The sequence below is a fragment of the Agelaius phoeniceus genome, chromosome Z (genome assembly GCF_051311805.1).
Source record: "Agelaius phoeniceus isolate bAgePho1 chromosome Z, bAgePho1.hap1, whole genome shotgun sequence".
NCBI lineage: Eukaryota > Metazoa > Chordata > Aves > Passeriformes > Icteridae > Agelaius > Agelaius phoeniceus.
The window spans coordinates 79,465,620-79,490,515 of NC_135303.1; the positions used below are offsets into that span (position 1 = coordinate 79,465,620).

A 24,896-nucleotide genomic window follows, 5' to 3' on the forward strand; every position below is an offset into this window, starting at 1 on the left:
CTGTGGTATTTTAATTTCTCTCTTAAGGCAAACTCCTGCCTCAAATTTTTGTATATATTTCTACCCTTTCTAGAGAGCTACCTATGTTTAGTAGTTCCCTCATGTATGTGCTTTGTGCACCACTGTCATGAGAGGCAATGATATTCAAATTTGGTTACAGATAAAACAGATATTTTTATCTTGAAAAAAAATTGCATACTTAGGGTTTTCTGCTTTCTTCTGCCTGAAGTTTTTTATTACATTTGTTTTCTAGAACTGGATTTTCACAATGAATCCTATGGCCAGCATACAGCTTGTATATTCCTGGTGTCTCCAAGCATCTATAGTTTCTTTCCACCACAGTGTGGAAAATAACACCAATTAATTAAACAACTGTTTAATAAACTTATCTCATATATTATGGCATTTCTGATAATTGCTAATCTGTATGTGGCAGTTGAAAGCTGCTAGAAAGCTTTTGTTACAATTTAGCTTTTTTGTTATATGTTTTCTTTGAACTTGCACTGCAATGGGGAAGCTGAGGAAAAGGCTTTACTGATATTTGAAACACATCAAAGACTGAGGAAACTAAACATGCAAGACAGATGCTTTTGTTAATGTCTGCTGTATCTCATTTCACAATCTTTAGCAGCACATACAGCTTCATGATTTCACACGACCACTGTTTTCCTGCTCATTAATGTGAAAATTTGATGAGTAAAAAACACTTGTTTCAGCATAAAATTCTGATTTTTTTACAAGAATTATAGTTTTAACATGTAAAGTTGGAAAAAAATTTTAAAAAGCAATAAATAGACAAAAAATTGCTAGCATAAACCAAATCTTAGGGTTCTTTATTGTATGGAAAGATAAATAGCATCTAGTCTGACATTTCATGTATTGCAACCAATTGCATTTAACACTATAAAAGAGAATAGTAACTTCCACATTTAGCATCTGTGCACATGATTATGGCTAATCATATAAGAAGATAAGCATAATCTGGGATTAGACATAAATTTTTAGAAAAACTTAATTTTTTATTTGCTAGATGGTAAATCCCATTCCAAATTTTTCACTTAAGTGATTTCTCTCTTAATGAGTTACCCTGACTTCAGCTTCTGCAATTTGATCTCTGCTGAGCCTCAAAGTATTTTACATTAGGCAGACATCTTTTTTTTTTGTTCTTTTTTTTTTTAGTTAGCAGAAACCTCAGCACAGAAATAATCCTAGAAGAAAGCAGAGTTAACCACTATGGTTGTTAGAGCCAATCCTGCCTAACATAGACCCAACTCTAGACTCCAGTTCTGTAGTTTGAATTGGAGACTGTAGAGGAAAGGGAGTTTGAGACTCCCCGTTCCTCCATGTGGAAGAATGCCCCAGGTATGCTTCCCCTGGTACTCCCATATTGTTAGCTGCTGATTGCTGATATCTTTTCTTGAAATATAGTGATAGTTATGGTCAGCATATTCTAATAAATCGACTAATTAATATGAAACAAATCAGCTAATGAATGCTGCAACAATGCTAAGGATGTGCATAGGTCCTGTTCACAATTATAAGTTCAAGTGGTAGAGAGGCCTCTTACAGCAGAAAGAGCTGGGTACTATCCTCACTTCTGCTTTGTAACCACAAATTTGTTACAGTACTTCACACATACTTCTTTCCATTTGTAGACCTCATTGAAAATACTCATCTGTAAATATTCCCAGCTTTCCTTCTTGCTCAGAATATGATATACCACTGGGATTTCCTTATCTTGTTTAAATTGAAAATGGGCATGGACTAAGACTGTCAGTTTTGGTTTATTCCATTATAGTTAAAGTAGCAGTCTTTAATCATTACCAGCAATATTAGTGCCACAACAGTGTTTACATCTCAAATATGCTTCTAATTTTCCCAGTCAAAGGCAAATTGTTGGTGATATCTTAATGTTTTTTTTAGGTAGCTAATGCCAAAATGCAAGGTTATGATCTTGATCTGAATATTTCCCAGATGTGTGGTAAGGTGAAAGGTGGAGCAGCTAACAGAACTTGACTTCCTATCTGTGTTAGTCTAAGTTAAGTGAATTCTAAGTCAGGCATAATTAGAGAATGAGACCCCTAGAAACCTTCACCTTCACAACTGCTTGAGATGAAAGCTTAGTGCTTGGGTGAGTGTAACATAATCCACATGTTGGAAGAGAAATCAGAATCAGCTGTCACTGTCTTCTGCATATGTTTTACAGTGCCCCATTAGCCACCTTCTTGTCAAAAGTCAGTGATCTTCTCTGAGCTTAATGCTTCTAATTCATTTACAGTGGAATCAGGACCAGATTCTAAATCTGATGCCAGTTTGAACACAGTGCTGTCCACTGAGGTTTCAGTTTGCATATGACAGATCCAGTTTGGAAAGGTGTAGTTGATAGAGATGGATTCAAGTGATCCTCAGTTACAGGAGTCACTTAACTCCTTTTCAAGACAGCCATATCAGATATAACATAGATAATAAAAACCAAGGAATAGAACAACATATGAAAATTTTGGATTTGGGCCCTGAGGTTTTGACCAGCAGACCTTCAAAGGCTTTTGCAACCTGGAGCATTGTCTGACTTGAAAAAGCTTTTAGAAATCTCTGCTATGTCCAACACTGAAATTGTTAAGCTGGGACTCAGACGCTGATATTCAAATCATTTGAGATAATAAGGAAAATTTGTTTTTTTAATTATTGTAGTGGTACTAGATAAAACACTGACAATAGATCTCAGATAGCAGAGTCCTCTTTCAAGTTTTGCTATTATTGTGCAAGGTCACTGCAGCAAATCAATCAGTCCTCAGAATCAACTGTTTGCTGGCTTCCCAAACTGATCTTACTGGCTCTGGTTGCTAATGCTCCTGCAATGAGGGTCACACGCTTTCCAGGTCTGGTAATCTGTATGCTAATATGTAAAATTAAATGGAATGGCATTCAGGGGCATGTCTGTTAACACTTACAGAGGTAATGGCCTGTTTTTAATGTACATGATAAAAATCTTTTTATGAGAGTAGAGTGGGAAGACATTTTAGAGTGGTCCCATAACAAATCCATCAGTGATTTGCCTTTGCCCCTTGTTACTGAGACATATGCCGGGTTTCTTGAAGAAGTGAAGTTTAAGTATTAGTAGGCTTCTCCTAATTACTTTCACTTATGTTCATTCACTTTTGTTAATGAATAACTCAGAGTTTTCATGTAAATGAGGATGTAGCTCCAATTAGAAACTAGGCAAGAAATGTGAGAAGTTACAAATTTTTAGTTCTGCACTAAGAAAAATGGTAGATTTTAATCTACCACAGGCTACAAATTTGCAAGAATGTATTTTGTGTAGTTTTCCAAGCTATGTATGTTTCATTAGAAGTAGCACAGAAATCAGGAATTGCTGAAGCATCAACTGCAAATTATATTGCAGTACAACTTGTGATAGTACTGATTGCTGCTTATTTGTGTTACACCTTTAAGAAGAGAGAAGGCTTCTCTGAAGTCTCTCTAAAACAGAGCATACTTCTCATTAAAATCAGTTTCTGAGCAGTGGACTTAAAATGTTTTTGAGCAAACAATGGTGAAATAACTGAGAATAGTGACTGCCTGGTCACTTACCCATTTGTCTGACATGTCCTGCTGAAATGGAATTTGAGGAGAAGGGTAAATCTGGCATAAACTTACACCACCCTTTGGAAATTCACCATCTTCTTGATTGTGAAGATGGTGAATTTCTAGCTTGCCTTTCTTTGGGAATGTGGCCACACTTCTCCCTTTAATGTGCCCCATTAGCACTGGAATCGTTGCTTTTGACATCAGAGATTGATATATAAAGTCATCAGATCAATTAGAAGGGATTTATGAGGTCAGTGGGCACTGGATCTTGTCAGCTGATATTTTAGCAATGGCACTGGAAGCTTTGAGATACTTAAAGCAACGTGCTAGATCCCTTTGAGCCAGAACTGTTCCATTTTGACACCAGAGAGCTGAAGAGGATTTCATCATCTCTGTCCTGTTAAAGATTTTACAGAGTCTCTGCTGTTGCTTACTACGTAAGTGAAATATATGAGACCTGGAAATCAAAAATCACTACAAATAGTTTCAAATTATGTTATTCTATTGTTATAAGAAAATATTTGGAATATAATTTTTACCCTGATACAAAAATTTCTTCTATCTTTCCTTCCAGATTTTTATCTTTTGCTCTCTCTGAAGGCTTTTGTGTTTTCATGGGCAGCTGAGGATATAACTGGTGGGAATGAGTGGAGTAGTGGAGTCAGGCAGTTGAACTGCTCTGTAATTGCATGGAAGTGAATTATGATTGAGCACATGCATGACAAAAGATTCAGCAGTATTGTAATTTTTGTTAATTGTGCTAGTTTAAAACCAGCAAGGAGCTCCCAAGCGTGGTCTTGGCAAAAAATTTTTAAAACAGCAAAATATGTAAAGTAAATAAAGAGACTGAGAGATTAAAGGAAGCCACTGTGGTCCTTAGTCACATGTTTCAAGTTATTCTTTTTCTATCGAGTTCTTTTTTTAGTGTCCACAAGGAAAGGGGAGGGGATTACAGTGTAGGCTTGACAATAAAAAGAGGTATTGGAAAGTAAAGAATAGAAAAAATAAGTAATTCTGTAGAGGTGGGTAGAAAAAAATGGCCATTAAGAATCAAATTTTCATAGGTGGTATCTTCATGCTTTGCCTTGTAGGATACTTGCTGTCTGTGAGCCTGATTTGTGAAAGGAGACCCACAAATTAATAATTCTTGTAGGAACTATAATGGGGAGTCTAGTTTTCATGTACTGAATCACAGGTTCTCTAGGATTTACTAGTATTCAAACACATTTTTTATTTTGTTTTTAAGTAGAAGTCCCTTCACATTTCAGTCTAACAGGACTAGTACAGTTGTCCATTATTACTTATTTACAAAAATCAATGCCTCTTGTATAAACAGCACTGACTGCAGTGTTTGAGTCTGCAATTTGCTTTAGTTTTCTAATAAAGCAAAAAAGGAAATACGGTTAATGTTGGATTTGATCACATCATAAGCACAAAATAAGCAAATTAAGAACATGGGGATGAGGGACATAAATCTCACAATTTAGAGGCAAGTATCCAAAGTATAGGTAATCTATAAAGACAATGCAATGTGAAAATCTATGGTCTTGAATTTTTTGTGACCGTAATGTGAATGATCACACCCCTGCTATTGCCTAGGACTACCACTATATCTGAACCATCTTCTGCTGCTGCCTAGATGTTTTAGAGTTTCTTTGCACTCCTGGAATTCCAGTGAACTAACCAGAAATATCATACAGTGGTTACAGCTGGTTCCTTTGTAGTGAAATATCATCAGCACACCATGCACACTGTGAGTACCTTGAAGTGCAAATACTGTAAAAAATACTGCTCTTTAGCGTAGTAAGCCCAGCCCAGGATATTCAGAAATAATTGATTGGCTTCCTGTGTGTGAAAACAGAGTTTTATGGGCTTGGAAGCATTCTCGAGAGATCATGTGGTACATCCCCTTGTCCCACAGCATATCTATCATTAACTCAGCTGGACACTTTTATCACCTGCTCTTAAAGTCTGCACACACTCCAAAGTATCTTTAATGAATAAAGAGAGTTTTTATCACCCTTATTAAAATCTTATTATTCTTAACATCCTCTCTTACTCTTCTGTGTAGCTGAGCCCATTATTTCTGTTGTCCTTTTCATGGAATATTCCTCCTCTTCCCAGAAATTTTGAAGTACTTGAAAGTTACCGTTACACTTTTTCTTTCCAACTCTCCTCTTCCTAAGGTAAACTTTAACTTACAATTAATTACAAGTCTTGTTTTTCTACGCCTATCACTGTGCTGGTTGCCCTCCTTAGGCTGCCTTGAAACAAGCAAAGAGCTCAGATGAATCTTTCCAAATGCTGGATTATGTAGAAAGATTTTCTTTTGTATTTTCAACATGTTTAGATGTGTCAGGAAGCGACTCACTTTTCATGTTCCTCCCTCAAGGCCACATTGTACACCAGTAACCACACAGAAACTTCTGCAAAATCGTTATCTTGTTCTTCTTCCTGCATTTGTGTTTCCTCAACACTTCATTCTATTTTTGCAGTTAATCCTGGCAATAATTGCCTAAATACAGGTTTGTAGCCTGTTTTTCATCCTACTTAAAATAAATTTATATTAATCTAGGGTATTTATGATAATGTAATGTGGTTGTGTCAAAAGCTTAACTACATAGCCCTTTTCATGGCGTGACCTGTTATAAAATCAGATTAGATTTAATGAAATTTGCTCTTGACTGGTCTTTGCTGGCTGCTTCTCTGCTTTCTTTCATTTCTCTGTATGGGGGAATGTATATGTAAGAATTAAAGGGTGACTCCACTGCTTCAGACTAAAGGTCAGTCTGGTTTCCTGTCTCTGACAGTAGCAGCAGGAGAAGCCCCAAGAGGAGAAGAACAAGCAGACAGTGCTAACTGCCTGCTGTACTTCCCTAGCGTGCATCGGTATGCAACTCAGAGACTAATGATGGTATTGATTTACTTGTCTTAGAACATAATTTTGGGATTAATTGCTCTGATTTCTTTTCAATTCAGGTAAACTGATATCCTAACAATGACTGCTGTAATCTGACAAGTGCAAAAAAAATCACTTCTTTAGTTTTAAACATTAAAGTGTTGTTTTCTGGCCAGTAACTTCATTTAAGATTCAGTGCATAGTACATACTCCTTTTTTCATTTTCTCAGTTACCTACATTTTTACAGATTTTTGCTACTGAAGTAATTTCTGTTCCACCCTGCAAAGCCCAGTGGTTTAGGTATTCCTCAAATATTAGTTAACCATTATTTCTGATCATGAATGTTGCTCTTTCCTGTAGCTTTTCCAGTTCTGTTCTATCTTTTATGAAACAAAAGACAACTGTAGCATTTGTGTTTAAAATGAAGTCATGGATGGATTTAAATTTTGAGGCTGTATTTTTCATTTCCTAAACATCCTACTCTTCTTCAGTAAATTTCAAAAATTTTTAGTACCTATTATAAGACTAAGAGCTAGCAGCTGGGGCATAAGCCATTCTGTAACACATTCAATGTTTATAAACCTAATGTTATTCTTCCTGTGTGTATCACTTTTTACAACATTCACCTACACTGAATTTTTTCTGGAATTTTATTGCCTTATCAGGTTGGGTTCTGAGAGTCTTTTGCAATTATTATTCCCAATTCCTTCAGATTTAGTACCCTGAATAATTTAGTATAATCAGCAGGGTTTTTCATGGCATTACTGTAAATCATTAATGAATACACTGAGGACAGAAAATACCAGGACTTTGTTGTTTACTTTCCCAAGAAAAATTACTTTTCCCCCCTATTTTTAACCCATAACTTGTTTTTTATTGTCTTCTATACACCAGCTACACAACACGTAGAAAAATAGAAAAATGGATGGAACCTGGAATACAGTTATTGAGTTAGTCAAGCACAAGCAGTTGTAGATGGTTTTATGTTTAATGTCTGTGTTGTACAAGGAGCATGTTCACCATTGATCTGACATTCTCAGGTGTTTCTGCATTCACATGCAAAATCCCATTACATGGCAGCTCTGTTCTTCAGCTGCTCATCTCCAAAGCTGTCTGCAGGTCTACACTGTAAAATAACTTATTTCCCAAGGTGGCTGTTGGATCCAGCACTCCTGTTTTACACTGCACATGTTAGTTCACACCTAGCTTTATTTGGCATGAACTTTTTTCCACTGGGATCAACTTCCATAAGATTTTCAATATAATTCAATGCAGGGACCACATAAGCAAGACCAAGCCAGTCCTATTCCTTTGGCTTTTAACAGTTTGATGCCAGACCTTGCAGAGCAGTGCCTACATGACCTTGCCATCAGACTACACAGAGACCAAACTGGTGGGCTGCCACATAGCCTTCACAATATGTCAGACACTCAGAACAGAAAATCCGCAGGTGTGTCTGACATACAGGTGAAGTCTCTAGTGGTAATATTCGGAGGAAGATTGAACCAAGCCCTCTCAGGGACACACCAGACCAGCTTGATAAGGTGTGACTATGATTTTTGGACAGTTTTCTTCAAATTCCCTAGGGACAGTTTCTCTTTGCAGTGTTAGGCAGTGGTGTAAGCAAAAGTATCTCTGAACCTGACACAGAAATAAGCAGAGAGGATGGGACATTCTTTGCCTGCTCTCTACACATTTCCTGACACAGCTTCTGCTGGTATGGCAGCACAAATCACACTCACTGTCAGCTGAGTGGTTAATTGTGGTTGGTTGAGCGTACTTTGTGCTGCTAAATTACAGAATGTTGAGCAGAAAAACCGGAAATAATGTATCAAACCTTGTGGATTGCCTTCTAAGTGTCCTAAACATAGTTTAGTGAGCATTTGTGCACACACACAGTTTGAGAAGAAGAAGCCCCCAAAAATTTCAGCAATCCAGGCTGGGGAGCCATACTTTTTATAAAAGGACAAGATGTGAGTTGCAAGCACGTGCAGTTAGATCACATAATCCTGTGTGCAAAACATGCTTGTTAGCTGTTATCTGAAGATGTCAGCAGGGAAGATGGAAACAATATAGAAGGAGACTTGAAGATAATAAAAGCAGAAGGGTGTGAAGTGATTGTGCTCTCCAGATCAGCCTTTTAAGTTTCTGTGCAAGATTGACGATTTTGTAATCCTGCTTTTTATGAGGTGTTGAATGAATGCTTAAGAAGACAGCACTTATCAGTGCTCATCAAAGTTTAAAAAGAACTGTTTGTACTAGCAGTCTGAAGATACCAGGTCTAACCAGGTTAGAGACAGTCAAGTATTAAAGATGAAAACACTGTGAAAGACATGTATCAGGTTGCACTGCAGCAGGCCATAGTTTACATGTGTGTGCTAGAGTACAGACCTTGTTACATGCTATTACTGAATGACTTTGATGAAGAAGGAAATGTACATAATGGGTAAGACAAAGAAAAAAAATCTAGCATTAAATATTGAGAAGTGGGTCACCTAGCATTGTAACAAGAATAATACAGTTATTGAATGGTGTCTTTTTGAGTGGTTGTCATTTAGGATGCATTAAGTACACAAAATTATTTATGTCAGAGAAAAAAAAGAAAAATTAATGGATAAAACAGTAAACTGGTGATCAGAGGTCATCATATTTTTTTCAGCTGCTAAACTGCTGGCCTTAATATCTTCTTATATAGTAACAACATGCAATTAATTTATCTTTCTTTACTCCAGGACTGTTGAACAAAGAGTTCTATAACAATTGCGTCTTTCAATAAATACTTTGTTTGAAAAAGTTTAGAGAGCAGTTTGCTTGCAAAGTACCAACTAGGTTATAAGTTACTCAAAATCACCCATCAAATAATATACAACATTGTCCCAAACTATATAAATATAAGTATTAAGGTCAGAGGCCTGCCTTTTATTTGATCATATCCAGACTAGCTAAGAAAAAAAATTCTGGAGGAAAAAAAAAGCCAGGAGGGACAAAAAACAGATGTGAATTTTAAGGAATTTTTAGATACAGTGAAATACTGTTTGCATTGATTTTCTAAATACTGATTACCCATACCATACAGCTGCCCTAGTGTACACTTCTCAGATATTCATTCTGTTCCCAGAGTCCTTATAAATTTTTCTTGCAAAAGTGATTATTATGGTCAAGTAACATTAGGAATATTTGTGGCATTGCAGAAGAAAACTGCTGAAAGTGTTGATGAATAACTACCACCAAATATAATTATGTGAAAAATAATGATCATTATAGCTGTCCAGGGGTAATCTTTCATTATAGACACGTGGATCCCATATTTTAAAATACCATGGATTCCTTTTTCCCGTGTGAGGCAAAGACAGACATAAACCATTAGAACCAACAGCTAATTGATGTTGTGGATTAGTGTGTTTGGCAGCTTTCTGATTTGCAGGGAAAACAGTAAAACATCATTTTTTTTCCCAGAGAAACATAGCAGTAGCAGAATACTGCTAACAACTGCTCTTAGTCATGGTATTTTAAAGAGGAGCCTGTAGAATTTTGCGATTTTTTTTCTATTTCCCCCCATTACTAAGTTATTATGCCCATAGAGGATCTTCTCCATCTTCAGGAGAAGATCCTACCTGCCACAGGCAGTGCTAAGCTTTGTGATTGCTATGCAGGTAGTTGTGCTTCTGTCTCCTACCTTCCACAATAAGGTAAGTTTTTGAGATGAGGAAATAACAGACCATATTTTTCCAGTCCTGTTTGCTTGCACAGAGGGGAGTCAAGATCCAGCATAAAGACAAACAAGGTCAAAAATGAAACAAAACTGAAAGAGAACTATTGTCTCTTTTAGCTGTTGTTCTAGCAGCCTTAGCTAGAGCAACTGCCACAGTATGTGTCAGACAGTCTTAGCAGCAGACAACAAACTTTTCATTTGGATAAAGATTGTTGGTAGAAAAATTGCAGAGGACATCTGCAGCACACTGGGTTTCCTTTCCCATAACGCCTATACAATGCCTCATAAGAGTTTTTTCATCTGTTTGTACATACTCTGACTGCTTTAGCACCCTGGCTCGCTTCCATCTGGTCATATTTGTCAGTGTCTAAGTACTGTTTGGCTCCATTTCATTGTCATTTGCACCCCATTTGCAAATACAGGTATTGTATCTGCTAGCTGATTTCAGCCCATTAGTTCTCTTGCCAATACATTCCACCCAGCTAGGAGATCCTCCCTTCCCCAGGAGGGAAAGGACAGATTGCAGGTGATGTACAGATACTTCTGTCATCTACCATGCATTTGGACTGTTTCTTCTGCAAAGTGGCTGTCTGTTAACCCTCCCTAGTCTGTTGGAATGGACATTAAATGGAATAGCCTTACCTCTATCCAGTTTCTTCCAGTTAAAGTTATTCACTTTGAATCTTATACAAGTGGTAAAATGCAGGGGGTGAATAAAGTAATCATCAATGTCAGAGACAACTTGGAGTTTCACCCAGGCAGATCCATACTGCCCTCAGAAAATGTACTGATCTGTACAAGTCACTTATAAGCTTTCCATTCTCCTGCATGTTTCTGTGGAGACATGGAAATTTAAGATTTGGCAGAAATCCTGAGTGCCTGGTCCTGTCTACAAAATGGAAACATACATGGACTGCCAAGTTTCGATTAGGATTTGGATTAGGATCCAAGTTTCCTTATAAACACATGAAGTAGTCATTCTGCTCAAGTCAGTACCCATCAGGCCTTAGTTAGAACATTGGTCCAGTCTTGGGCACCTCAGTTCAAAAAAATTAGTCATCTGGAAAGAGACCAAAAAGAGAGCACTAGAAGGTCCAGAAAATATATACTACTAAAACTGACTGCAAAAACTTGGATTGTTTAGTCCTTAGGGTTTAAGGCTGATTTGTTTTCTATTGGGAGGTTTTTTCCCAAGCCAGATCATTCCAATGATTTTGTTTATAGTGCTGCTCCACAAACTGTTACATTTGAAGGGTTGGTGAACTTCAGCACAGAGGCAAGAAAAAGAAGCCAGGGAGGGCTGAAACTCCTAAAGGCATCTTTGTCAAGAGATCTAATCAGATAACTGCAACCCTGCATCTAATCATATGTACTATACTGTTGTGGTGTTTTGTTTTCCATTTTCTCTCTTGGCATATGAATCACTGCTCTTCCTTGGTTAGTATGAGTTGTCACTTACAGCTTCTCTGTCCCAAAACCAGATCAGATAATGTATTCCTACACTGTCTGTGTCTAATCTAAAAGTTACCAAATCTTGGAGTGTTGGGGTCAAGCAGGCTGAGATGCTCAGAAATCAACATTTTCTGTCAACATTCATGCAGCTGTTTATATGTCTTCCCATGTTAGCTCAAAACACAGAGCCCAAGAAATCTGAGCTCTGGTTAAGAGAACCAGGTACTGTTGGCTCTATGTGTAGCCTTTCCGTCTCAAGAGCGTGAATTAAATCCATCTGAAGGAAGTAAACATGTTTATATTCCATAGCACTTTAGCTAAATTGATTACATGCTTGTGTGTTAGTGATGAAAGTGACAGACATGGTGTCCTTGAGGGAACATCTGAACTCATCATAACTGACAAGACAGATGTGTCCTGAAAGTCACTTCCAGCATTTCCTTTGCTTCAGTTTAACCCATCTAGCTTTGGAAACTTAATAGAGGGAGTGGTGGTGTTTAGAACTGTCCTTTGAAGTTGGCTGTCTTCACTGACCTGAGGGAAAAATGTAAGGTAACTGTGATCCTGAATTAATTGTTTCTGTTACATGCCAGGATGTATACTAGCTAAACTGATTCCTTCCAATTTTGTAGCTAAACCTAAACTCCTCCTTTGCTAACCATCAGCTCTCATTATTGATCACTGAGAGGTTCTCTTATCCCAGGTGCCACCCTTCGATTTGCTTGGTCTACAGAGAACCATTGATTGTGTTATCCGTGCTCTGCTCTGAAATTAAAGCCATAAAAGCAGTAAAAGATGAAAAGGAAGTTGGTACAGACTGTGTGGATCTGAGAACGGGCTCTAATAATTAGTCTTTAATGTGATTTTTATGCACTGTGGACATGTCACATCTTATGCTGATACTATGGTGATGTAGAAAGGCTCAGAGGCTTTGTTACCATAATCTTCCATAAGTTTAGATACATATCTCAGGCTTATCCAAAAGTATTAGATGTGGGCATTGGATAGAAAAGTTCATGGAACATTAGTATGTTGGTTATAGTTGATCTAAATATGACATATGAGCAGATTGCTTTGTGGTCTTTCAGTACATTAATTTCTGATTTAGAGTAGGAATGATAGCAGTCTCAAAAAAGTCAAATATTAATAAAATCCAGAATCAAGTCTTAAAAACACAACTGGTTTAACTTCAAATAAAATTCAATTTTTAAGTGAAAGCTTAGGTTTGGTTATTATTCAGGTTGGTTATTATTTGAGGTTTCTGCCCATAGCTGTGGCACTGTGGGTTGTGTGATTTCTATCTTAAGCTCCCTTACAAATTCAAGCACAAAGTCTGTAAGGTTGCCTTTCAGTGGAACTACTTTTGTTAATTGAAAAAGTTTTCAAAGGCAAGACTTGCTTGCCATCTTCAGTTTCCTATTTTTTTTTTTATTTATTAACCCATCATATTCCTTTTTCTGTTATCACAAAATACAGGTAAATATAGGAATATTAGTATAATTTGTCATTTGGGGATATTTTCAGCTTGCAGGTGTACTTGGTGAAACAGAGTGGAAACAGAGGCAGTTTCCTCATATACCTTAGTACTTGACTCTTCCATGACTCCATACAACAAATCTATTTGTTTCAAACCCCTTTTTTTCAAGCTACCTACTAAGAACAGTTTTTTGAACTACCATGTAGTTCAACATGATGCCTGAACACCAACTTGTTTTGACTTAAGCCAGTGGCAGACAAAGGCACCCTTTCAGAGATACTCCCAGCTGGGGCACAAAAGCCAAAGTTCTGAAAAGTCAGTTTAGTGTCACCTGCAGTCACACCAAGCCCTGTCTTCTCCAGCTCCACCAAGAGCTGCAGGGTCCTTCATGGGCCCAACAGCTTCTTGTCACCATTTGGGAAAACAAAAGGTTTCACAAGCTCTCAGTCATCATCCCATTCTATCCAGCTGACCTCACTCTTCATCTACAATATTTTTGCAGACAGAAGAAGACTCAAAGGGGGGAGGAGAGATTGTGGATTGTTGCATATACAGGATAGTCTTTGAAAGGTGTTGGAAGATGCGTGGTGGTTCCGTTCTTCTGCATAGATAGGACTGCAACTAGTGATGGAGATGTTCTAAATGTGTTTATAAGAACTCCTTACACAAATGATACAACTACAGGAAAATGACCACTGTCTCACGCTGCAAAGTTGAATTTGGTCCCAGGATCAAGTATTTCTCATAGCAGATCTCGTCTACACCCACTGTGCTTCTGCCATGAAAACAGATCTGATATTCTGTCAAATGCCTTTCCTAAGAATTGATTGACATAATTTCATTCCATTTCTAGGATGCTTTGGGTTTTTTTTTGCTTCATATTATCAGCATTTTATAAAATATAGGACATTTGAAATTAACATATAACCAAGGAAGTGCAATTTTCTCTTGTAGTTTTTACAGACCCTCTGTGCAAAGCAAGAAGACAAACAGGTTTCTGTTGCCTAGTAATATGTATAATGATCACTTTTATAAAGTATAAAAATACAGTTTATTTAAGGTAAATACATTTGGGTTCTATTGGGAATATGTTTAAAGCCTTTGGGACCTGTAAAGAGAGTGCATGCACAGCTACAGGGCACATCTCATCTTGATATTTGAAATCTTTCTAATTATAATTGGAAATGATTTGGGCATTGAAAGCTATGCTTTTACAGTGAATGTGGTCAATGGGGATTAGTCGTAATTGTTGGGTTTTACAAAGTTATGGCTGTGAAATAACAGTGTGCTATCTGGTTCAAAGCAATAATAGAGGCCAGAACATTTTGATTTATTTTTAATTAATTCATTTTCATTTCCAAGTTCCTAAGAAGCATGAAATCAGAATAAGTAACTCCTAAGACTTTTACCCCAATAACATTAATTTTTTTTGTACTGCTTATTATCAAGAATAATTATAAGTCACATTAAATCATGGAAATTATTTACCTTAGAGATCTTCTTGGACCTAAGTCTTAAGGTATGGAAATACCTAAGCCCAAGCAATGCTATAATATCAGATACAAGAAGCATGCAAGGAAGCATATTGAAATGCCTCTTTTGTTTCAGTTTTAGAGAAGAGAAAAAAGAGTTCCAATGAAAGGTAACATTGTTGGGAATAGAATAAGAAAATAAAAAAAAATTTTAAAAAAGGGATGAGGAAAGGGGAAAACACTGTAGTTTTAAGCTTCGTACTGTATATCTCAATTTCCTTTTAAAATATTTTCCTGCTGAATTTAATAACACTTCAAGAATAATCAAATGCATATTTTCACCCTTACATCAAGTGCATTTTACTTCTTTTTATTCAAATTAAATTATTTCAAAGTTCTAGAAAGTTCTTAGGCTTTCTTGCAGTTTCATGTCAGATGAGTAGGTGATTTGTCTACAGCAGATTTGTCTACATCACTGAAACCAATAAAAGATTCCTACTGCCTTCAAAAGATTTCTATCAAATTAGAGAATCTTCTCTTGGGAAGATCTGTAAGTATAGTGAATAGTTTGCAATCTAGACAAAATCTAGTTTGTAACAGTGCTTGTAACTAGCTGGTAACTCTTGGGGGACTACAGAGAGTAGCAAAGTATCAAAGTATCAAATTAAGTCCCTGTTGTCCAAGGTTTAACAGATCAAGATTAAATCGATCTGAAAGAAAAACATCCATTAAATATCTACTTCTCCCGAATGAAATACTGCAAAATGCAAAATTGTCAACAAAACTTATACCTTTTTAAGCTTTCAGGTACACAGAACACACTCATTGAGAATAAATCCAGGATCACTAGTGATGACATTATCAACCTGACAATAATTTGGAACAATTCTTCTATGTTTGGCTACAACTAAATAGCTTAACCAGCAAAAAGCAAGCTAGTTATTGTGGATGTAATAAATGTAGTAACATTTCTCCTCATGGACCTCCTTACAGTTGCTCCACCAGGAACATAATGTAGTATGAAATTGCAAACAAACTTTACCAGGAAAAGCAGACTATATTTTCATTAATTATACTTGTGTTATTTCTATTTAAGTATTTTATTGGAAAGCAGTGATGTCCGTCATTCAAGTGCAAGACACTTAAAATGGATTAATTCTGTACAAGTTTCTTATTTAGGCACTGTTTTCCTTCAGCTCTTGGTGAAATAGTTAATGAAATAGCCTAATATGATGTTATTGTTACAAGGATAGTATGGCAAAATCCAAACCAGTTTAATCCCTTTCAACATAAAAATTTATAATGGCACATGTTATACCAGTATTTTTCTTGCTTCTTTGTTTGTGTTTTGGTTTGGTTTGGTTTTTTGTCTTGTTACTGGTGATAGAAATGGACCCAGACACAGCTCAGAATACAATTCTGTAGAAAGAATTGACTAAATTCTTCTCATCAGTTTTGGCATGGAAAATACACCAAAAAAAAAGGCATCACTCATGGTGTTGTAGCAGTGTTTGCATCAGATTCTTGCCCTCTATTAGTTTGCTATCCACAAGTTAGTCCATTTTACTCTGATTTTGAGCACAATTACTTTAGCAGATGTCCTGTGGGAGAGCTGCTCAGTCCTCTGTAGCAGTGCTCTCTCAGAAGATCAAGAAAGCAACTTTGACTTTTCTTTGCTGTGAAAATGAACAACATTTTAAGAATAATACAGATTAGAGCCCTGCAAACATGGACTCGCTGACCTGCCTCTATCAATGGCCCTGGTAAATGTAAGCTACCACAACCTAATCAAGGAGGACAGTTTTGGCCCTCCTGTAATTTCTCTACTGGTACACCCTAAGTGTGCCACACTGAGTTAGCCAGGATATTGATCTGACTATTGCTGCATAGATGTCAGGAGAACAGGAGAAATTTTGGAGCCAGGCATGCAGTCTCCTACTCCCAAATCAGTATGTTCCTGGGCAGAAAACAGAGATGAAAAGGTGTATCTCCCATTACAGGTCCCTTGAACCATCCAATGTCCCAGAAAGAAATTGTTTTAAAGCCAGGGTGTGGGGAAAGAATAATATTTTTTACAAACAGAGCAAAATGTTTCTGATATCTGGAAGACAAAGATTGTGTGGCCATTAGTGTTGGTTTTATTATTTCCCATACTGTCAACACACTTGCCAAAAGTGAATTTATCAGCTCAGTGCAACCAAGAGATTTAGTTTATCTAAATGTTCTACAAGGAAAAAATTGTTTACCAAGGGTTTTAAAGATTGGGGAAAATCCAATATTCTATTGACATATGCTATATATTTAATTTGATGCTGTGGTTTCAATGTCTCTTCTGATAAATTACATATATATATATAAATCTGAAGATTTATCAGATAATTTACTATAATTTTCATCTTTGCTAGGAAGAATGAAGTTGTTTCAGTATCTATGGATAAAATGCGGAGTTAGGAAGCATTTTAATTCAAAAAACGTTTGTGTATATTCTTGCAGTGACTTAAAAAATACTTCTGCTGAATTTTTTGGTCAGTTGGTCCTAAATATTGCAAGTTTTGTATTTTTCAGGTTTATTGTCTTTTCTACAGAAAGATAATCCTGTAACAAAGTGATTAAATAGCTCAATTTATATTTTTTAGGCATATTGGAGATAACATCTGTAGAAATTGGAGTTGTGGCAGTTAAGTCTATTAAGAGCAACTACTATTTAGCCATGAACAAAAAAGGAAAAGTCTACGGCTCTGTAAGTACCTTTTCACATTCCAAATGGATTTCAGGAGTCAGCACAGTTCCCTGTCTTGCCTATTGAAACACTGCTTGTCCGTGTATTGCTACTAATTAGAGCTGAAATGAGCTGTTTATCAAAATTTCATCCTCTGATAAACGAGGATCACTCCTCTCCACAAGCTTCCTGTTGTTTGCTAAGCTCATGTCATACCAACATAATTGCTGGGATTTATCTTGCTTACTGCCTCAGTCATGCTGCTTATTAAGGAGTGTTCAGTTTACAGGGTCTCACAAAATGTAATCTTTAAGGCTTGTTTTCCCTGTTTTTTTCTACAGTGCAATCACACTTAGCAGAAATTTGAGGGTAGGGGAGAGAGGAATAAAGGTGCCTGAAATAATTGAGCTGATGGAGTGAACAAACCAAATCATTAAATTAAAACTTTGAAGAAGATTCCTAGAGTAGCAGGCTTTAAATTGACTATATTGACTAATGAGTAAGATTATGGACAGTACAGCGAGACATGAACTGAAATATCAGCAGCTCAGATTTATCTGAGCAGAATTCAGGTAACACTTGAAAGTTGTCCATATATACTTAATTTGTATTTGTGTAAGTTTGGAATTACAGAAACTTTCAGGGGAAAAAATATTAAAACACCAAACCCCAAAAGTAATCAACCAAACAAAAACAAACCAACTCAAGGAAACTCAGAAACTATCCAATTTTTTATATAAAGTGATATGATCTGTAAGTCTAACAATTAAACTAAAATATATCCTCACACATCCCCATGAATACACAAACACCAGATTGTTCTGGTGTAACATCTGGTTTGGTTTGCAGTTTTGCAATGTTGTTCCAGTTCCTGGAAAGGTTATGAGCCATTCTGCAGGTTGCTTAATGTTCAGATTATCCATATGCTTTATAGAAAGGATGTCACATATAGGGACTGAGTTTATGGTTGAGCAATGTAGCTAGGCCACCTATTTCTGCTGAAAACAATGAAGTAATGGGAATCTCAAGTGAGACTCAAGGGACCTCTAGTCATTTGGACCTCTTTCTTAAGAAAGAGAGTGTGTTTAGTTCATACAAACTATATACACTGTCCTCCCTCACCTGCACTGTGGCTAGTCACTCCTGGCTCAATAACATACTTCTGGTTTTCTAAATTCTGTGACAGTTCCAAAGAATCACATTAAGGAGAGACAAGAACAAGACATTTTTCTTGTATTCCTGTAAATGTAGATTTAATTTCTAGATTTATACTGGTCAGAAATGCAGGATGATCAGTGCTTATTGAGAGGGAAAACTGTGTACTGAGTTATCAGTACAGTCATTGATCATGGGTATGCTTCTGATGTAGGTGAAGGTTTTAGCATAAATCACCACCTTCAGTTCATGCATCTCAGTTGTGCACTTCAGTCATTTGTGATGGTTCATCCCAAAGCCCAAGACAGACTCTCTAACCCCAGTTGTCAGCCTTGCCTGGTGTGGTGAGAGTCTGTTTAGAGTCTGTCCCAACACTATATATGTACAAAAGACATTGAAGCAGCTTTCATGTACCATAGATGGAAATTGCTGCCATAAGATTCGGTAATTCATAGTGTATTAGAAATAGTGTTGACAGGAAGATACGAATGTGGGAAGCCTTTTTTTTTAATTCCAGCTGAGATAATTTTTCAATATTCACATCATAAAATCACAACATAATGATTTATCAAATCCTATTCCATAATACTTTAGCAATTTCAAGAATGCTTCTGTTATTATTTTTCCAGTAATCCCAGGACTTGCAGTTAACCTCATATTACTGCAGTGTGGCAGCTTGCAGATGGATACGAATACCAAAACCAGAACCAGTAAAAATTCTAAAAACACCCTTGAGCACATGCACAATAGACATTGGTGCAGACTTATGCTGAAATTTGTTTTTAAATGAGTAAAGCAGTCCTGTGTAGCACTGAGACCCCTGCCAGTAAGACTTCAGAAGCACATCAAAACATCATATTTTCTGTTATCTAAGAATAGAAGTACAAGTTGAATTTGAGTACAATTCTGCATTCTAGGAAAACAAGCAAAGCTCTTTCTATGTTAATCAAATACTTTTCCATTTGACCGATTTTGGTTAAAATGAGGGGGAAAAGACTCACTCTTAGATTTCTTTAACAAATTTAGCTTCTTTAAGTTTCTTTAACAAATTGGCAGATAGGAGAAGTTACTGTGGTTTAGAACTGTGATTGATGAGCACCTCCCTTTTTAATACCTTGATGCCAGAGGTGACGTATTACAGAAAATAACTGGTAAATTATCTATATGGTGGCTTTGTGGTGAAGGCAGTGCCAATAGTGGTCTTGTAAAGAGTCTTGCCTTGATAGTGTCTTCCTCACTGATCATTGTTCAAATAACTACTAATCCTGAAATTAAAGAACACTTTGGGAGCCAAATTTAATTTGAATGTATGCAATTCCATCAAGCAAGCCTTCAATGGTTGTAGAAGCAACCAAGGGAAACAAACTGTTCACACAAAATTCTCACTGGATCAAAGCCCTTATCATTAACTAGTAAAAAAATTCTAATTTAAATTAATATGTATGGGAAATATATTTAACTTGATTTCATTGACATGAAACTTGATTTATTATTCAGACTTATTTCTTGTCTTGTTCATGATCACATTAAAAATAGTGCATGTAGTTAGTATATCATACTCTGAGATTCTGACCTGCTTCTCCCTAAGCTGTGCAATGACATCTTATTTTCTGAAATGCAGGAACAACAAAATGCTGATTTTTCATTTTAATTTAATTATGTTTCAAACACCCCACTTTTAAAAGCCTTCTAAATGCAATATAAGTAGTTTGTTAAAATTGGATGGCTTTATATATAGGAATTACTTGTTTATGAAAAGAACTATTCTTGACGTCTATATAGAGCAGCACATCTACATAAAATTACATTTAACAGTATAAAAAATAAGTAGACTCCCCTACATTCTTCCACAGGCTTGTATTTTTGATTCGTTTTAACAGCCTGACAACTGATTCTCCTTTAAAAATAGAAAATCTTAATCCCTGGTCCCATACATAAAATTACTTCCAACCTTGTTTAGTCAATAAGATATGGGGTCATACAATTCCTTTTTAGGCTAAGTTTCTTTTCAGGTCAGCCAAGTGAATAGGCCTCACATCAATTGTGATAGCAGCATAACAGTGATTTACACCCATCCAAAAAAAGCCTTTTTTCATTACCAGAGTGGTCCAAAGATTCTTACTTTAAATAAGAAATAGTCCTATTCCATCAATATTTGTTTAATGTATGGTATCAATAATCTCATTCAAGATATTTAAGAGTTATATTTGTTAGAAATGAAATGTGATTTATGATTCCAAGATTGCTTCTTTATGCTTTTGAGTTTATGAATGAGAACTTGGTTTAATATTCTTGCCATATTCCAACACAGAGAAGCTGATTTTGAGTTCCTAATTAATTAAATCATTTAACTATGCATTGAATTATTAATTATATCTTTTTTTAATTTCACTTTTTGCAGTCTAACTGATGATGCTTTATATGCTGTGAAACTTTTATTTGAATACACTGTGGAATCCTAAAAGAGTGTCACATACAAAAGACTACAATCTTTTGAAACATTTTTAAAAAGTATTTTCTTTCAGTATGCTGAAATATTATGTTTGTTCTGAATCTGTGGGTTTTTTCTTCTTTTAACAGAAGGAGTTTAATAGCGATTGCAAATTGAAGGAAAGAATAGAAGAAAATGGATATAACACATACGCGTCCTTAAATTGGAAGCACAATGGAAGGCAAATGTTTGTGGCCCTGAATGGGAGGGGAACCACAAAGAGAGGACAGAAAACAAGAAGGAAAAACACTTCAGCTCACTTTCTTCCTATGGTAGTCATGTCGTAGATGAACAAACTTTTTTTGATGCAGTTGAACCAAAGGCTGTTATGTTAAGAATATTTGGTAATTCTCTTAAAAGGTAGATGCGGAGAAGTAGCACAGATATCTGCATGTTTGAAATGAGAGCAGGGGAAGCCTTTGAAGGTTTTGTACTTATTGCTGGCACATGAAATACCTTTATTTAGTTTGTTGTAATATCTTATAATCAAAATGAAGCTGGATCAAAGGGGATGGAATTTATTGCCAGTGTGAACTTTTTTTTTTTTTTAATCACTGCAACAGATCTTGATGGACATAAGACAATCTGTTGCGTGATCTTCATGGGGAATGCTATTTATGGAATACTAACTCTTATCAAAGTCCTTAATTGCTCATTCAAGCCTAATGATTCAATGAACAGTTAGACACACAAGCATTTACTGGAAGCACTTGGGTCATATGCACAAATAATGACATTTCTGGAGAAGCCTTGTGGACGAATGGATAGGATAAGCAAAGTAGTGTATAACTGTTCTAACAAAATGAATAGTATGGTTTGCTTGTATGTCCTAAATTCATTTCTCTTTATTTCTCTCTAAGTTATTTATTTAATAGGATGTTAAATATCTTTTTTTATTTGAAATGTTTCCTCATTTGCTTCTTTCTTATTTTCCCTTTTTCTTAGTACTTCACAGAGATGTTGATAGATTAAAATGTCAGAACCGCAGAAGTACTCAGAGAATTAGACAAGGCTTTAAAGGCAGAATTTAGAGTGTATACTCCATTTTTTCATAAACTGTCTTGCACTTAAGCATAAGACCAAACAAGCAGTGCTTGGATTTATGGTATTGAGTGTCTTTATATTGGAGAAATTTTTGTACTTATCAGCACTCAAGAAAAACCTTCAAGAAATACTTTGTTCAATGGGTCCTTCTACTATTTTGAAATTGAGAGAAGGAGCCACATCTGTACTTGGGGGTCAATGCATCTGTGTGTATATTCACCTGACTTGGATTTCAGTTTGAAGCTAGGATCTAACACACTGCTATCAGTGTGATATTCTGCAGCACACATTGGGCTGGAACCCTGATGTGGTCAGCCCTGTTAAAATCACTGAGACTGCGAGCATTGAAATAAAACAGTAGTGTGTAATTCCTAAGCGTAACATTTGGCCACTGAAAGGCAAGCAAGAAGGCAACACAGTCCTGCACACCTTACTCAATTGATACTCTCATTCAACCCATTTGCCTTTGGTACCAACTTGAAGAACCACAGGCATATAGTGGGAGTGATATCTAGCTAAAGGCTGCAAAATCACCCTCGTGCGATCCAAATCATGCTCATGCGTTTTTCGGAGATTATTACTCACGTGTATATTATATATGAGAGCCAAGCCAACTGAAAAGCTGTGCTGGTTTCCAGCTTTAGCATGCCTTTCACAACCATCACAGTAACTGAAGGCTCAGAATACATAATATCCAGCACATTTTTATGAAGTGTTACTCATCCCGTGGCTTAACTTGAGCAACTGCAGTATAATAAAGTTAAGCATAATATGAAGCCTGTTCAATTAAAGGTACATAAGGTTTGTTTTATATTTTGCTTTACTCAGTAATTTTAGAGAGCTCTGGATAGCTCACCAGTGTAACCATATTGAGATTCATTTTGTTAGAGCAGATCGATAGAAAACAGTACATCAAACAATTTGTACCACTGTCTTCACATTGTATTCCACTAAATAAATAAATAAGCCTTTGCAGTGTCTTTAGTAAGAAACAAAAGTAGTATAATATTATTTTGTTTTAAATACTTTACTGATAACTATAAGATTATATTGATGCTGCAGTTTATCTTCAATATTTCTCGTTGTGAAAAAGTTGGTTTTATTTTTATTGTTTGGAGACTGTATTTTGGTACAAAGGAGAGCCTTGCTTAATGTGTCTTTTTGAGAATGTTTAACCTCTATAAAGGCTGGTGTTGTTGGAATCTTCTATAACTTATTTAAGTCAATGTTTAACCAGCACTTCAATCTTAATCTGTTATTTAAATATTAGCTGTTTTAAAAAAAAAAAGCAAAAAAAAAAGCTTTCCCATAAAATACAAAATGGTCAGATTATATTTCCTGTCCTTAAATAAAATCAGCTGTTTTAAAACTAGGAATTCATTGAGAGACAACATATTTTTAGTTGATAGCTGATGTTGCATTTCATGGTACTTTATCTCCAGTTTTCTTCTTCACAAATGACATTTTTCTAGAAATAAAAATAAGAATTTTAGATTTTAAATGTAATTGCAACTCACAGCAAAATTTAACTACCATGATAAAAGCAAGTCTCTGTTTAAATTTGTAATCAGTAATTAAAACTGACAAGACATAATGGACCACCCATACTGAACCTTCAGTGTGAGTTGGATGAATGCAGTATTGAATGACAACTTAAACATTTAGGGTACAAAAGAAATTCTCTTCTTACAGACTTACCTAGATGAGTTGGTCAGGGGAGGATTATGCATAAATATTATCATAGTACTCAAAACACCATGCTGCTCAAATGACAAGATCAGGAAATATCACTTTCCCAAAGTGAGCCAGGAGCCATTTGTGACATGAAGAGTGGTTTCTGAAAATTAACCAAAATAAAAAACCCTTGAAGGAATCAATGATTCCTGTGTGTTTGGTATACTGTAACGCCCACTATAGTGGGAGCAAACTGCAGATATTAGAGTATCCCAGGTCCTCAACCATAAGCTCTGTTTTCTGTCACCCTGAGCATAACAGTCTCCTGAGTAAAAGGAAAACAGGGGAAGGGGTTTAGAAAATAAAAGGGATACCAAAATCACTGAGCAACAATGTATAGGATGTTATATTTAAATAAAAATAATGAAATGTGGGGATTAGAGAATAAAAGTATTGCCTTTGTTTGTTTTATTAACCTAAAATTGTACTGCACAATAAAAATAAAGACGAAAAAGATCTGTTGTATTACGGGCTCTGATTTCGCGCTGCGTACCCCCCAAACAAAAATAATTTTAATATTTCTAAGTATTTTTAATATTTTGTATGTGTGAGGCCTCTATCTCCACACTAATAACAACCAAATGTTCCAGATTCTTCCTCTATTTGAATCCACCTAGTTTTATACAGTGGAAAAAACCAATGAATTTAGAGGAAGCCTGATTGATGAAAGAAAGAAGGGCTTAGGAAGAAGAACATGTACTAAATATAACTTAAGCTATAAGATTCCAGCTTTCGAAGAAGAGATATGGCTCAGTTTATCATGTTAAATGAGTACTGTATCCTTTGCCTGACAGAAACAGATAAGATTTCATCCATTTATTTATTTAACTGATTGCTTCTTAAATGTTATTAAGTGAACGATATAGTGTGAGAGAAGAGTCTTGCTGATAGTCATAATTATTACATTTATATGGTAATTTGGAGATACAGTAGGAAGGTGCAGTGTCAGAACTGTTAAAGTGCTTTAATACAAAATCCTGCAGCAAGGTTCAGCATATGTTCACACTGAAAGCCACCATCAAGTAGAAGATGAATGCCTGGGCCTCAAGATTGAGGAACTCATTTATACAGAAGTTCTGGTTGGCCCTTTACTCCCCTAACTGGTGTAGTGCCTCAACCATTCTTCACAACAAAGTCAAAACAGTCAACAAA

General features: G+C 36.0%; 1 protein-coding gene across 2 annotated transcripts in view; it reads left to right on the plus strand.

Annotated features, from left to right (window-relative positions):
• FGF10 (fibroblast growth factor 10) overlaps positions 1-24,209 on the plus strand; it is a 60,506-nt gene extending 36,297 nt beyond the window's left edge. For both annotated transcript variants that reach the window (XM_077171660.1, XM_077171659.1), the window contains exons 3-4: positions 17,238-17,341; positions 21,056-24,209. In XM_077171660.1, the coding sequence (XP_077027775.1) occupies positions 17,238-17,341; positions 21,056-21,253 (302 nt within the window). In that variant the 3' untranslated portion in view covers positions 21,254-24,209. The remainder of the gene's footprint in view (positions 1-17,237; positions 17,342-21,055) is intronic.
• Positions 24,210-24,896: the final 687 nt, after the last annotated feature.